Source organism: Tinamus guttatus, unplaced genomic scaffold, assembly GCF_059628265.1.
Source record: "Tinamus guttatus ecotype Peru unplaced genomic scaffold, ASM5962826v1 Tinamus_guttatus_pri_ptg000327l, whole genome shotgun sequence".
Lineage (NCBI taxonomy): Eukaryota > Metazoa > Chordata > Aves > Tinamiformes > Tinamidae > Tinamus > Tinamus guttatus.
In genome coordinates, this window is record NW_028288861.1 from 7481753 (window position 1) to 7498023 (window position 16271).

General features: G+C 41.1%; 1 protein-coding gene across 1 annotated transcript; it reads left to right on the top strand.

Moving 5' to 3' along the window:
- The first annotated feature begins 11116 nt into the window (after positions 1-11116).
- Positions 11117-12618, top strand: SSTR1 (somatostatin receptor 1). The gene is given in 2 exon segments (XM_010212797.2): positions 11117-11364; positions 11367-12618. Coding segments are annotated over 2 exon segments (1182 nt in total). The 5' UTR covers positions 11117-11318; the 3' UTR covers positions 12503-12618.
- Positions 12619-16271: the final 3653 nt, after the last annotated feature.

Sequence of the window (16271 nt, forward strand, 5' to 3'; positions counted from 1 at the left end):
CTGAGGAGATCCAAAAAGTGTGAGAGTCGTTAATTCAGGAAGATAAAAATGGAGGCTCCCTACAACAACATTTTATTTCTTCGCATGTGCTTTTGCTAATGAAAGATTGTAAGGCTGAACAGTCTCCAATCAAATGCTTATGCTTAAAAACTCTTTCTTCTTTGCTGTATTTCAGTTGTGTATTATCATACAAAGCTTGCATCCTGAGATGAAAGGATGACATAAGATCCATTATTGACTGGGACACAAGGATGAAACCACTATTTATCATCTTTGTCTGCTTCATGACCTTCACCTAGTCAGATAGTTTTGAACACCACAAAATGGTTTTCCTGTCTGAGAATTACAGATAAATAAGGCAGTAGATAGCAGATAGCAAGAAGGAAAGTAAACAACAATTAGTAATTCTTGTGTCAAAAGAAAATGAGATGCATACATCAGTAAAATTAATAGCAAGTCACTAGGGTTTTAAATAGAGTTTTTTTAAAAAAAGGACATAAAAGCGCATATAGAGACTGATACTCAACTTTCACAAACTGTTTGGGAAAATGACCAGTAGTAGCTTCAGTTAAGCCATGGAAGCTGCATAGAAACTCCTTTGATTTCAGTCTGCGCTATGAGGCTGTGTAACTTTCATGTTACATATTATGAAACACTCTGCAGGCTCCTTGCGGTTTTCAGTGCAGGAAGACTCAAAGAATGTGTTGAATTAGGGCTGAGTTTGGCACTGGGGTATTGGCAAGTGACCAGGTTTCAAATCAGAAGAGAGGCATCACTTGAAATATCTTTATTGTTATAGGGATTTTCTGTTTGTTTCTTAGAGGGTAGATGTTTTTGCTAATATGCTAGGCATAGGTGCTTAGGCCAATAAATCTACTTTACAACTGTATTTGTTTAGTTGTAAATTTGTACTTTACAAAGATATTTTAAGCTATTAAGCTCCATTTTAAAAATAATTGGCTTTTTTTCGAAGGTTTTGAAAAATAAGCCAAAGTTCTTCAGTATAATAAAACATGCAAAATAAAATAAACAAAAAAAAATCTTTGATCTTGTCAGATAAGAAGCTATTGCTTTCTGTGTAATGAAAGGACTACATAAAATCCCTGAACTGAAGGGAGAATTAGAAGCAGAGATTTTTCTGCCACATCATGGTATCTTCTGATTGATATATTCTAGCAGTTACATGGCTCAATACACTAACAGAATATATGTTAAAGCATGCACATATGTTGACCCAATTGTTCTCAGAATCGCTTAATGAGAACTATTTACATAACTAAATAGAAGAATATAAAAGAGAGATTTTTTTCAAGTGAGATTGAATTAAAGTTCTGCAAGCACTAAAGTAAATATAAATTATTACATACAAAATTCAACACTCAGGGAGAAGGCTGTTTCTATAAACAATGAAACATTTTTCCTAGATGCACTTTTATTCATATTCAGAGGCTGTTGATCTTTGAGGTTTTTCTTAACTTCAGTATTTTAATCTAACTTACAAAATCATCTGAACATATTAAATGTATTTAAAACACACTACATCTTGCTTCTATTGTCCTTTAAAGGGGCAGAAACTTAATTTCTCAGTGTGAACTTACCTTCAGGTTTACAAGGGAATAGAAATCATTAGAATATTTAAAAGTTAGGTGCCTATACACAGTAAAATAGTGAGATACGAGTTTTGCAGGAGTGCAAATTTTAGATCTTATCCTTGGGTTTGATGACAGCGGACATGCTGTGTTTACAGATGAGGTGTCTGCAAAGATGCTAAAAGAATGGAAAATTCCATATATATAGTTTCAGAGTCTTTGAAACAGTATTTTCTTAGCATTTTAGTTATAAAAAGGAGAGCATACACTGCTTCATGAAACATACGCTGATATACTGACAATTATGTACTCACCATTGTTTTTCCTGTGTTTCGTACCATAATAGTTAATTGTATATCATTTGTAAGATCATAATGATATCTTTGCACAGTGTAAGTTGCTACACAAAGTGCAGAGCATCAGAACACCATAGCAAACTCAGATTTAAAAAAAAAAAAAAAACCCCAAGAAACTCTTCAGTGAATGCTAGGGGTAGAAATATATTGTGGCCCAACGTTGAGCTGTCTTCAGAGATGTACAAGTGCTGTAGATAACTATCGGTAACTGCAGGATTCTGCTTTTTTTTCAATTAGTCTTCTTTCTCCTGCCAATGGACATGAACTTCAGACAATACGGACTAGATTAGTGTTATCACTGTATGATGTGCACTGCTACTTCTGTTATTCATAGCAATATTTCCTTTTAATTGCTCATTTCTACCATAAAAATAGTTTCTCATTGCTCCTGGAGTACAAAGAAACAATTAATTACACATGAGATTATGATGAGGCATCAATTTTTAACAAGAGTCACAATGAATTAAATGATTGTTTGCTGTATAAACACATTGTTTCAGGAGGTTGAGGAAGGAATTATCCATCAGGAAAATCTAAAATATTTATTCATATGACCTTTAAATGAAATCCTCACACATTCAGAACTCTTTCCACAAACCGAATGAAGTAAGTAATAAAATTTGACTGTATATCCTGCAACAGCTATGGTTATCGTATAAATTTACTTTGCTCCCTGCTATCATAGCAGTATTTCCTGATTTGTTTGTCCTCTTTGATTTGATCTTTGATTTGTCCTCTTTGTATGCAAACAGGACCTCCCCTACTGCCTAGCCCATCATATTCCTAATTGAGCATCCACTCATTCTGCTTAAATGTTTCTTGCAATATTTATTCTCCAACTGTATCCAGGGCTACCAAAATAAATACTTAGTGCTGGGAAACAGTCTCCAATCAACATACATTTAAACATAACAATTACTGTACAGAGGTTTGGGAAGACTAGCGCCTGAGCTGTTTCAGAACTAGGCTGAGCAAAGCATCAGAAAACACTACATGCTGGAAGGAAGAACTTCCTGCAAATCAAAGAGCAAATGATCCAACACCTCTCTCCTCCACTAGCTTTTGCAATACATATTTATAATGAATCATGTTAACATATGGGCACAGTCTTATGCAATGAAAGTCCTAAGTGTCACAATTGTTCATGTCTATATTCATTGTTAGATATTTCAAGGAGCAACATTCACCGAATCATTGGGAAGGTTCACTTTCACAGACGTTTTTCATGTCCACGATATTCCATGGATTTGCATATTCTCTGAATGTACATTTCCATCTCTTCTTGAATTATTAAAATTGTCCATTCTTTTTGTAACTTGTTTGAATATATCTGTTTAAAGATTAAGTAGTTCTTTAAAACAAAAGTTTATAGTGAATCTCCTGTATCACATGAATCAAATTCTAGAGGACAAAGATTACACAGCAGGAGATAAGTAAAATTATAGCAACGCTTAGAAAGAAGCAAGAACAAGTACAGCTTAGAAATTGTATAGAATTGTCTACTAAATTAAAATGATGATTGTATAACATACTTGGCATGGGGATTATAACATGAATTTGTGAATAAATTTAAAACTGAGGAACTTGTTGCATCAAAAGAGATTTTCACATTATCACCTGACACTGACAATTTTACCAAATCTTCATTTAATTTATTTTCTTTGCCCAAAGTGAAAAGAAAATATGTAAAAGCAACTCTGTTGTGTAGGTGAAATGAAAGATGGTGCTCTTCTTTTGTTGTGAAAGGAAGTGGGCAAAATTTGCTTTTTGGGTAGTGAATGAAGCCTTCTAAGTCTCAGTAGAGTTTTGCCTTTTATCTGTAGGTAAATTGATCCATTTAGTCTCACATGCTTGCACATGCATAAATGAAACTGCTGTCAAACCACAAGATTTTTTTTTGCATATGGTAAAGAAATGTCATTTGAGATTATCTTTGTGTCAAACCAAAACAAATAATTCCAGAAATGTTTTTTGTTTAAATACAGCAAAACCTATCAATTATCTTGAAGTACTGCAATTTCATATGAACTAGATTTGAAGATGCTAAATTAAACTTTCTTAAATCCATGTGGAAATTCTGTGGCTATTTCTCTGAAGATATCATCTCCCAATAAAACAACACTCAGAACTGCACAGAATGACTTTGACTGAAGGCAAGATGGCTGCAAATTTTACAAATTGCAAACCAGCAGCTCATTTGTTGCTTTGTAAAGTGCTTGAGGCTACCTAGAGCATGTAAAGATTATATATAAAAAAAAAATAGGAAATTAACTTTCTTCTCAAGAGGTGTAACTAGAAGTATGTAGAAACTTGCCAAGGTGAGATAATTATAGGAGAATTCACAGCTGACATTAGTGTTGTAATCAGAGCTCTGAACATTTTCAGATGTCAAGAATGTCCATAGGAATCACATCACAATTCCATCCTTCCTTCCCTTTGAGGAAACACACTGGCATGGCATCTGTTCATTTACACTATAATAATGAATAGCAATGAAGTAATAAATACTCTGCCTAGGGAGGAAAGTAAGGCTCATCTGGTCTAATGATCCATGCTCAGTGATGTCAATAGCTACGGCAATTGTCACTCTCTGAAGACCTACCATTCTGGAAGTTAGACCTACTTCCAAGTAAAAAACAAACTACAGTCTTCTTACTATGAGTATTTAAGCAGTTGGTTTATACTCTTCAAAGTGGGAAGACGAATTCCCTTAAGATTTTATTCCAATACACATTATAGCACAGAACAAAGTGAAGTATCACTTCTCAGATATAATTCATTCAGCTGAAACAACATATTAAGCTCTCTTACTCTTTCCAAATTTTCAAGTTAATCAAACAGTAACAAGATTTTGAATCCAGCTATCTGCTTTGCTCCAGACAAATCTTGACTAGCCCCGATGAAAAATCTGGTAAATACAGTTTGTCCTTGGCCATGTTTTCAGCCAAAACATGCTCAGTGCTCAGTAGGGTATCAGTTGCTCCTACTGCTGATGCCACTTTTCACAAAGTAATTTTTCTGAGAGAAGGAGGCAAGGACTAAAAACCAAGGCTTCAACCACTGTTACATCAATACAAACCCAGTTAATTACAAGAAGTCAATAGAATTACTCAGATCTGGAAATGTGTATCGGAGATCAGAATCTGGCACTTTGCCTTTTCATGTTCTCTGGGGAATGAACTTTGCTGTTGAGAATTTGGAGAATATGCTGTCAGCATATTTATTCAGTCATCAGCTTTCCTGAACAAATTTATAGCATATGCAGTTTGCTGTGTGGGTCTGCCAAATAATTGATTTTAGTAATGTTACTCTCCGTTGCTTATTAACTGCTACAGTAGAAAAGGAGATGAAATGGGAAGAATAGCAACGTAACACAGCTTTTGTCAACCTCCTGACTTTAATGTTTTCAACAACTGAATCTGAAATAGTGCATCTGAATGAAGAGACAAAGAATAATTTATCTTTACACTAGGCAACATCTTGACTCTTTTGCTGATGTATTTGGTTTAAAACATCTGTTTTTACAGAATATATGTTAATTTCTCAATTAATTGTAAAGTTCAAAAGACAAAATTTTGCTTTTAGGAGAAAATGCTTTCTAACATACCATTATCATAATGAATCACTTCCATCTGTCTATTTGCACTGCATTTTTAATTTTCACCACAAATGAGGTAAAGTTTAGGCACTCTGCTAAAAGTAAAATGATAACCAAACTCATGACATCTAACATACAATAACTGTAATAGAAGGGAAACATTTAAAAATACAGTGACACATTAATGAAAAGTTAAAATCTAAGCTGACACAGCACATCCTGTGATACTGCTCATAAAGCAAGACGGTATCTACATCTGAGTGGTTTAAGTGGCCCAAAAATTTCTTTCTTATTTATTTAAAAGGTCATGGAAAATGTATGTATACACAACTTCAATGGTTATTGAATGATTTAGAACAAAACTGTAACTGACTTCAACCAATTACTCAAACTGTATTGTGTTTTCCGATTTGTAGAAATAGATGGTTGTAAAAGAGCTTTTCACTCATTGACTATCCAGTAAGATTTATGAAACATTCAGTTTGAATGTTGCGTTGGGCACCTCCACTTTGAAGAGGAGACACTTCACTGAATTATTAAGTAGGACCCCATCAAAATGATTCAGCCGGGCAAAACACTTCTGATTTGCAGAAGCTTCATGATTTATACAAACTGAAGCAATATCAAGAGCTAATAAAACAGTTCTGTACTGAAAATAATTGAAAGATATAATGAAAAATATTCTTTGTGTATTTTTCTGCTCTTTGAATAGTTAATAAATTATAGATTTTCTTTTGAATGTCTGATTGTTTTCTTTCATATTACCACAGTATTCCAGACATAGTGTCACTAGATGAAACACAGCTTGACTGAAAGAAAACATACGGGACTTTTGAGTAGTTTGTAGAGTTACTTAAATGAGAGTTCTTGAGTGGCAGTCTTGCCTCACTATCAAGAGAAATGCTTGTGATAAATTGTTTCTCTTTAATTTTCAGTGATTTTTGTGTGTTAAATCTAGCCAGCAGAGTTGACTGCTAGCATTTAATTGTGGACAGCAAATTAGGGTTCAAACTCTTTAATTTCAGAGTGGCAAATGTTTTATCAGAGTGAAATGGAACTTGCCAAGAGTGCAAACCATGAAGCAATGTGTCTGTGATATATAACCTAACCTGTGAGCTAACCTTTGATATATGCTTAGGAGAGAACTGTGCCTTACTCCAAAGCCTGAGTCACGGGCCAGAGGAGAAGAAGAGGAGGAGTTGTGCAGCCTACCTCTTTATCAATCACCTTGGAGCTCCTGTCCGTTTCTCTGTTCTAAGTAAAACCTAAGCCTGAGTCTAAGCTGGTGTGGGTTGACTCTTACGATTGAGACTTCCTGTCATGTTCCAGGGAGCAAGCAGGCATGGGTGAACTCTTTCCATGTTCTTCCTCTTTGTTCCTGCTTCTTGAGCCACACTGCATCTGGAGCACTAGGCTTTGTCTCTCTCTCAAATGTAACCTTAAATCCCAAGAGCAAGTGTTGCTGAGTCTGAGTCCAGGCGCCAAGCTGTGTCTAAGGGAACAAGTGGTCAGGGGAGACGAGGTTTTGCAGCCTGTGTCTTCCTTGGTCAGCTTCTTTTAATACCTTGGGACTTTGTCTCTCTCCTACACCTAACAGTAAGCATTGGGGTAACATAGCCACAGAGGAACTAGTGTTCAGAAGACAAAAGATTGTGGCAACTTCCCAGCTTCTTTGGCAGCCATCCAGCCCCACTCTACCTGTAGCTTTAGGCTTGGCCTCTCTTCTGACTATAATCCCAACCCTAGCAGCAGGCACTTGGTGAGGCTTATCCTTAGACTCCAAATACAGCCCAAAGGAAAAAGTTGTTAGGGGATAATAATCTGTGGAGTCTCTGACACCGTATGCAATTCCTTTAAACCCTCATAAGCTAGATCTGTGGGCTTTGTCTCTCCCTTGACCCTAACTGCAAGCCTAGGTGTAGGCTGAGTCTTGTCCTGAAAGGTCCTGCCATGACCTACTCCTTAAAAGGAAAATCCAAAGGCAAAAGGCAAAGGAAAGAAGCATAACAAAAATAAAATATCTCAGCATATTCCTAAATTACAGGTGCTTTATACCAAAAATTGTTCTTTACAGGAAATTTTGATTGTCATAAACCTTCTTTTTGTTTCTTGGGACTCAAACCAATACGGATAATTACAATGTTGTTATATCATTACAAGGGTTATAAATGCATTGTTTCTAACCAAGCTTTGCTCTATCAAATAATTAAGATTAGAAATGTACACTTTAGAATTATAAGCAGTAGGCAATTGACTGTTGATAAAAATCAGTAAATAAAATTACTCAGTAAATTTGTGTGAACAAGCAATTGGCTTAAGTGATGAAGTAAACACGCAAACAACTCCTTCATGGGAAAAAAAAAATCATTTTCTAATATGCGAATGCAATTCCACCCCCTGAAGAAAATTTCCATGAACAGAAAGACAGAAAGCCTCAAGCCTTCTTAGTAGGACATAGAGCACTAGGTAATAACTTCACTATAGTTATGACAACAGTGGCATTTTATTTTTCTGGGCATACCTGTTAACCAACTACGCATACAATGTTTATTGAGATGAGTACCACTAAGAATTTGCACTCCTTAGTGCCAGAGTTATCATTTACAAGTAATTTATTTTGAATCACTGCAGCAAGAAAGAACACAATGTCCAAATTTATTTCAATAGAAAAGGTTTTACTGACCCTCTTCGGTGCAGGGCATGGAGAAATACTAGCATTGCAAAGGAATTTAATTAAACTGGGCCAAATCACAATGAAAGTGTCTAAAATGCCTCCATGTGTGTTTGCTTGTGTGCAAATACAATGGGATGCAATGTAGACAAGAAGCAAGATTTGGTGGCGATGACATTGCTATTAATGCACCACAAATTTCAGAACAAATCCTTTTTGTTTTGTTGTTCCTGCAGAGCAATGTGAAAGAGTTCACGTCTATAAACACACTATTTTTAAATTCCAGCTTATAACAATATGAAAGAAATAAGCCACTTAGTACTGTGTAAGTAAATGTCCCTAAATACAAATGCTCAATAAACAAAAAATGGAGTGTATTTGAACTATAGGTTTTCAGAGAGACTGAAGAGCTGCAACCAACCAGATGTTCTTGTTCATATTTTTGCATTTATTTACTTATGCTCCTGCTCATATCAGTGACTGAAGGCTGATTCATATTCTCCTAGAATATAGATTTTAATGCAAATAAATCTCCAGCTACATAATTGTGGGATTTTGAACAGTGTCGGTTAGCGTACTGCAAGAAAAGAATTTGCATGATGTAATTCAAATGTGAATCTCTTTTTTTTTCACTTTATATTGGAAGTCCTGATGCCAACACATCAGAATATGTAAAATCTCTAAAACCTAAAATATAAGGGTGAATTATCTGAGCAAAATTTGTATGGCATCCTCAAGTGCTCTGATGTCTAGCTAAAATACTCATGTACAGCAGTAGTTTTAAGGATGTTAACATCATTTGCAAGTAAGTTCATTCCTATATATATAAACAATGGAAGTCCTCAAAATGCCTGAGTCACAAAGAATATCATTAAAACAGAACTTCTATGCAATTACTAACAACTGAAAAGATTTTTTTATAAGCCGTTACATTTCTATGCATATAAATATATACATATATAAAAATTTGCATTCTGCTTGTTAGTTACAGAAGGATAGAAAACAGCTTGCTTAAGGGCCTTAATGCTTTACTTAAATGCAAAATTGTGCCTGTGCTAAAGGCAGTACACATGACAAGGTGGTCACATTGTTTTGTCTGGCTGATGCTGATAGTGTGTGAATGATCTGTGTACTGTTTGGAGGTGACAATTTACATAAGGAAAACCATACAGTCAGAGAGGTTACATGTATCACGTATACGTTGGAATAGCTTCTTGCGTAGATAATAGGTGCGTACATGGTGTCAGAGGGAATAAATTCCTGATGAGGGATAATAGTTGATGTTAATGCTGCATGTATCTGCATATTAAAGTGGAAGGTAATGAAGATATATATAATTGTGAGGGTGGGCAGACAGTGATAATGAGATGCATGAGCGGTAAGAGGTGGTGGTTATGCAGGGTAAAATGAGTGGGTAGTAAAGATGCATGTGTGATGCTGAGTATAGTGGTATGGCAAAGAGCACATATATATTGCCATGATATTTATGCGGGGTAGACTTGTTCTTAGCAAAGGTAGATGGTGCTCATAGGTGACAGTTTATATGAAGAGGCGGGCTGCTCTCCATGCCAGTTTTATATGCTCATACATGTGAGCAGCTATAATAGCCTGGGTAAGCAATTACGAATGTTTGCTTTTTATGCATGTATGTGTTGTGGCACTATTAAACATATCTGGTGACGAGGGAGTGCTGGTTCAGTGAGCAAATATGAGGGTGTGAGGATTAGTGAGTAAATGTGTCTGTTTTTTACAGGGTGGGTAGGTGGTGGTGGTGGTGGTGTTTTTCAAAATTGAGGAAGCGAGTGTGTGTAAGGACATAAGGACAGAGTTTATGGGTGGAGTGACACTGTGTGGAGGGAGGTAAGAGGACCATTGCCTGGAAGGAGAGGTGTAGTTGAAGATGGTAATGTTTGAGAGGATGTAGAGATGCAGTGTTGGGAGTATCTGCTGATGCTCATGTGTATTTGGAAGGGGTAGTATGGATGAAATGTGTGACTTCACACTTGAAGTCACACTGACTAGAGATGACATCATCTATTGGTTCATATGATCATGTTCTTCTAGAATCAGGATGTGTGTACAGAATAGCATGGTACTGGTCAGTGCGTAGAAGCAGCTTGTGGGTGTACAGGTTTATCAATGTATAAGCAAATCTTTTATGTAGTGATGGCAACGCATGTGTAGAAACAGTACACAAATGGAGATGATAGCAATAGTTTGTGGCCCCCTGTAGCAGTGGTGCTCTATGTGCAGGTTGCTCACATGAGGGATATTCGCAATATTGAGCGATGTAAAGCACTGGACACTGTTGGTGTCTGGTGAGGTGGCACGGAGGAAGGCAGGCAGCACAGGGCTGCGTGGTGGCACTGCACTGCTGTGCACCTATGGTGGAGGTGAGGGGTGTATGGAGTAGGTGCAAAGCGTCGTGGCAGCGCTGTGGGGTGGCACTGTGTGTGGTGCAATGTGCGGGAGCAGAGGTTCAGCAGGGACTAGGCATGACACTGCACTCCCCAGAATGACTCAGGCTTTTGTCCCAGAGCCAGAGGCACCATCCCTTTGCCTAGGGTGCTCCTGGACCCCAAATGTTGGGGGAACAGTGTGGGCTGGAGCGGGGGCCAGAGTGCCGTGGGAAGGGGGTCTGCGGGAGTTGGGGTGGAGCAGGCTGGGAGGGAGCAGCGCAGGAGGGGAGGAAACAGCAGGATGGTGGTGGCGGGATGGAGTGAGGACAGCGTGGGATGTGGCAGTGCGGGCAGGGGCAGCGCGGGCAGGGGCAGGGACAGTGCGGGCTGCGCTCTGGCAGCTCCGGCAGTGCCAGCACGGCGGGCGGGCTGGGGGCGGGACGGGCGGCGGGAGGGGCTGGCGGGGAGGGACACCTTCTTACGTCTCCTCCTGCATCTTCTCTTTTTTTTCTCTCCCCTTTCCCTCCTCCTTTTCGTAGCCCGTGACGTGCCTCTGCCTATTAATCATTCACCAGCCGGGGAGCAGCGACCGCTGCCACTCGGAGCGAGCGGCGGCCGCAGCCGCTGCCTCCGCGGCGCCCCGCAGCGATGCCGCGCGGCGGGCGCGGGCCGCGCTGAGCCGGGGCGGGGAGGTGCGGGCGGCGGATGCTCCCCGATGGCCCCGGCCCCAGGCTCCCGGGCGGTGCAGCAGCCTCAGCGGCGGCAGCGAGAGCGGCGGCGGGGCCGGCGGCGCCACGGAGGAGGCGGCGACGGGGGGCATGGACTCGGGCGCCAGGAACTCCTCGGGCGTCCCGAACAGTACCCTGAGCGAGTCCCAGGGCAGCGCCATCCTCATCTCATTCATCTACTCTGTGGTGTGCCTCGTGGGGCTGTGTGGCAACTCCATGGTCATCTATGTGATCCTGCGCTACGCCAAGATGAAGACGGCCACCAACATCTACATTCTCAACTTGGCCATCGCGGATGAGCTGCTGATGCTCAGTGTCCCCTTCTTGGTCACCTCCACTCTTCTGCACCACTGGCCTTTTGGCTCACTGCTCTGTCGCCTGGTGCTCAGCGTGGATGCCATCAACATGTTCACCAGCATCTACTGCCTAACAGTGCTCAGTGTGGACCGCTACATCGCTGTGGTGCACCCCATCAAGGCAGCTAGGTACCGCCGGCCAACTGTGGCCAAGATGGTGAACCTGGGTGTCTGGGTGCTCTCCATCCTCATCATCCTGCCCATCATCATCTTCTCCAACACAGCAGCCAACAGTGATGGCACAGTGGCTTGCAACATGCTCATGCCAGAGCCTACCCAGAGGTGGCTGGTGGTCTTTGTGGTCTACACTTTTCTCATGGGCTTTCTACTGCCTGTGGTGGCCATCTGCCTCTGCTATATCCTCATCATTGCCAAGATGCGCATGGTGGCCTTGAAGGCCGGCTGGCAGCAGCGCAAACGCTCAGAGCGCAAGATCACCCTCATGGTCATGATGGTGGTGATGGTCTTTGTCATCTGCTGGATGCCCTTCTACATTGTGCAGCTGGTCAATGTCTTCGTAGAGCAGGACGATGCCACTATCAGTCAGCTCTCCGTCATCTTGGGCTATGCCAACAGCTGTGCCAACCCTATCCTCTATGGCTTTCTCTCAGACAATTTCAAGCGCTCCTTCCAGCGGCTGCTCTGCCTCAGCTGGATGGACAATGCTGCCGAGGAGCCCATCGACTACTATGCCACTGCTCTCAAGAGCAGGGCTTATAGCGTGGAGGACTTCCCCCCAGACAACTTGGAGTCAGGGAGCATGTACAGGAATGGCACTTGCACCTCCAGGATTACCACCCTCTGAGGAAGCACCCCAGATCTCCATCTCCACCGCTGCCCCCCAGGAGGAGGGCACGTGAGGCGGGAACCATGGCGTGGGGTGGCTGGGAAGGAGGGGCTTTCGGTCCTGCCCATCAGGGGCGGCATTTGGCATGAGGAGTGAAGAAAGCCCCTGTCCTCAGCGTGCTGCCTCATGTCCCCTGCCACCTCCCCTGAGGGCAGTGTGTGTGCTGATGCTTTGGCACCCCCTCAAACTGACTGCTGCACCCCACAGCTCAGCCTGGGCTCTGGCAGCCAGACCCTGCTGCCCCTCACTGTGTCTGACCAGAGGTTGCACGTGTCCCACGATGACTTTCCCCTTGCTTTTGTACAACTTTCCCATGGCCCTGCCCCTCACCTTGGCTGCCCAGGAGGCAGTGTGGAGCCGGACCTGCCTGCCTCAGGCTTCCTGCCTCCGCAGATGCCCTGCTTGGCATTCATGGGCACACGCTTCCCTTCAGAGAGTAGAAACACTGGGAAAAGTCCCCTCCAAGTGCGACCTTCTCCTCCTCTGGAAAGAAGCAAGCAGCCTTCTCCACCTCTGCCCTGGAAAAAAAAGAAAAGGGACAAAAAGGCCCCCCAGAAAAGGAGCAGCAAATTCTGCTTCACAGACAGCCTTCACCTCGCTGGGGAGCAGCCCCTGCCTGGCGCTTGGCAAGCAGTGCAGCAAAGGGCTTCGCAAAAGCAATGCGGTTACTGCCGAGCCTGATGCCCTGGAGACGAGCGGTGCCGGGACTCGCAGGGAGCTGAGCACGGAGCTGGGGGTGGCGGGGTGGAGAGCGGAGCTGGAAATGTTTGAATGTGTCGGTACATACCATAAAGGTGTGCAAATAACAAAGCTGAAAGAGAGCACGAGACTGTGAAGCTGTTTTCCTGTGTGAGACAGCGCAGAAGGGACCTGGGTGGCCGTGAAAGCATGTTAGCCTAAATGGAAAAAGGGGGATTAGTTACAAAATCTCCATCAGGCTTTTAAAGAAATACTTGACAGAAACATACCTAAAGTAGCTGTTTGATAATAGCTATTTCCCATCTCCAATTTCTTCTGTTGCACTATAACTGAAAGAGGTTTCATATATTGCCAATGTAATATACTGGCCCAGAGCTTCGTAATATGTTTCATTTCTGAGAATTGTTGTTTTTAGCGTGTGCCAAATGTCTTTTTTATTTTATTTTTTTGTTTGAATCTTGTCACTGTGTCGTGAATGTGTTTCTCTCAAGTAATTTATACTGTGTACTTCTGTCTGTGGTAATTACTTGCAAGAGTGCATTTAAAATGGATGATGCTCAAGAAGGCTCCTTTTCAGAGAAAAAAGAAAGAAAGAAAGAAGCTATAACTTTTTCTAAATCTTTTATCTATACTGTCTCCCCTCACAAAAACTCTCTCTCCTGAATTTTTCCTCTTCTGCTTATGATACAACACTTTTCTTAGAGATAAATGAAGCTGTCTTATTTGCTAAATGGCAGTTGTTCAAACAAACCCTCCTATTCCTGTTCCCCCTTATCCCAGATGTAAGGATCAGTACAGGCTGTGGTGAAACAAGCGGCTATGCCTTTTGTTCCCTGCCACATCTATTAGCAGTGTCACACAGTGGCGGGTGTCCCGGGAGCTGTGACAAATCACTTCTCTAGCACAATACTGTGATTATATTAATTATAACTCCTGGCAATCTGAAACAAGAGCTCGAGAAAGATCTCTGGTAGCAACATAGCTGTAGCACTGTCTGCTCGTAGCTACAGTGCTCAGGAAGTCCAAGCAGTGTTAAAGTCTACTCTGATTATTAAGGCATGTAGCATTTGGGGTGGTTGACTTACTATGGATTCTTGTTAAATTGTACCATTTAACTTTTCTCAGCAACAAAAAGCAGGGGGGCTACTTTGTACATTTCTTTCACCAAAATTTAGATATCATTAAATGAATGTATAAATTTAATATTTCACAGTGGCCTGATTCAAAGCCCATTGCAATGAGAGTAAAGATTCTTATTCACTTCAATGGACCATGAGTCAGTCCCTTTTAGATTAAAATTGCTGATGTGGAAGCTGTTACATCCTTATTAAAATATTTTGTGAAAAGCTTTAACAATTGTACAGTTTCTTTTCTTTCACTTTTCACTGGCCCTCATTAATAAAATATGTGAATAATACTTTTGGTAATGATTTACATGCATATATGGGGGAAAAAATCTTTTTACAATCTTACTTTTCACAGAAACCAAACATTGGTCAAAACAATCAAATACCACACGGTGTTATTTGTAGAGCTTCACTTAAAATCTCCCTCACTATCTCATCCAAGCAATAGTCTCAAACTTTTTTTCCCCCAGGCATATTACAATGTATTGTTAGCTTAAACAGACAGCCAGTCTACTTTTTACAGTTGGCTGCTTTTAACATTAGGCACTTTGAAGGACAAGTGAAGCAGCAGCAATTTATACCTGCCACTCAGCTTCAATGAAAAATTGAGCCTTTTCTTTTGGCTGTTGTTGCTGGGGTTTTATTATTATTATTATTATTTTTCAATTTGCCTTTAAGCAGAGATATTACAAATGTCTGCACACCTACCAGTGTATGCGCTTCAGCTTCAGTCCTCCCAAGCGCAGATGCTGCGCAGAGGCTCTTGGTGACACGGTAGGTGGCAGCCGTTCCTTCCTGCACAGGTCCTCAGCCACCAGCAGCCACCAGCAGCAGGGTGATTACTGCCTAAAACGCCCAGTGTAGCTTCATCGTGAAACGAAATCTACGTTACTTACCCCAAACTGACAGTTCTTGCTGCTATTTTTCACCTGGAGTTTAGTTTGACTTCGGCAGTGGGAGAGTTGATCAGAAACCACAAATCACTCCTAAATTGCTATGGAATGAAAGGCCAGTTTGTTCCATGTTATTATTCTAAATAGTGGGAGATAACTCTCAGAAAAAATAAAAAAAAAGGGTTGTCCTCAGAAAAAAATGTGTAGTGTACCAGAAAACAAATGGAGCTCTTTTCAATACATTGCAAAGTGCAATTAAAATTTGTTAAGATTCCATATGAATAGGATTTGGTTTAATAGTTAATTCACCAAAAAAAGAATACAGTGACACTTCTCAATGGAATTTTGCATCTTTATAGAGCTATAACACAATTAATCTAGAAAAGGGGTAACTATTATTAGATTATAGCTATAATCAGTGGTGTGCTGGTATGTTCTTCCCATACGCTCAACATCTAAAAAGCAGCATAACTATACAACCATCATCATGGGGATTGGCCTGTGCCACTGACTTCCACACAACTTTTATTATTCTTTGTTCAGCCCAAGACACATATACAGCACTGTGATCACTCTTAATAGTATGGAGGCAATGGACTGCATCATTTCCCACAGTACACACAAAAAGAGAACTGTCTGCGCACAGATTTTCCTGGCACTTGCATTGAACACCTCTGCAGCATTTTTCCAATTGAAGGAGGGAAATTACTGTTCTCTCTCGGCAGACTTCCCAGGAAGTAGGATTAGATGGAACACTGCAACAGGGAAGAAACATCTCATTACCCTGTGGCAAACTGCGGCGTGCAGCCAGTGGGCACCGAGCAGGCTGGCTGCAGAGGCACGAGGGATGAAAGGGGTGACGGTCACGTACATCCTCTGCCTTCTGAGACGCTCCTCACTGCAGAGAAAGCCACGCAGTTTGGGGTTCTTCATACATCATCCTGCTAAAAGAACATATCTGATTTCTTCACAGAACAGGATTCTCATGTTTCTGAGTATGATGCATCT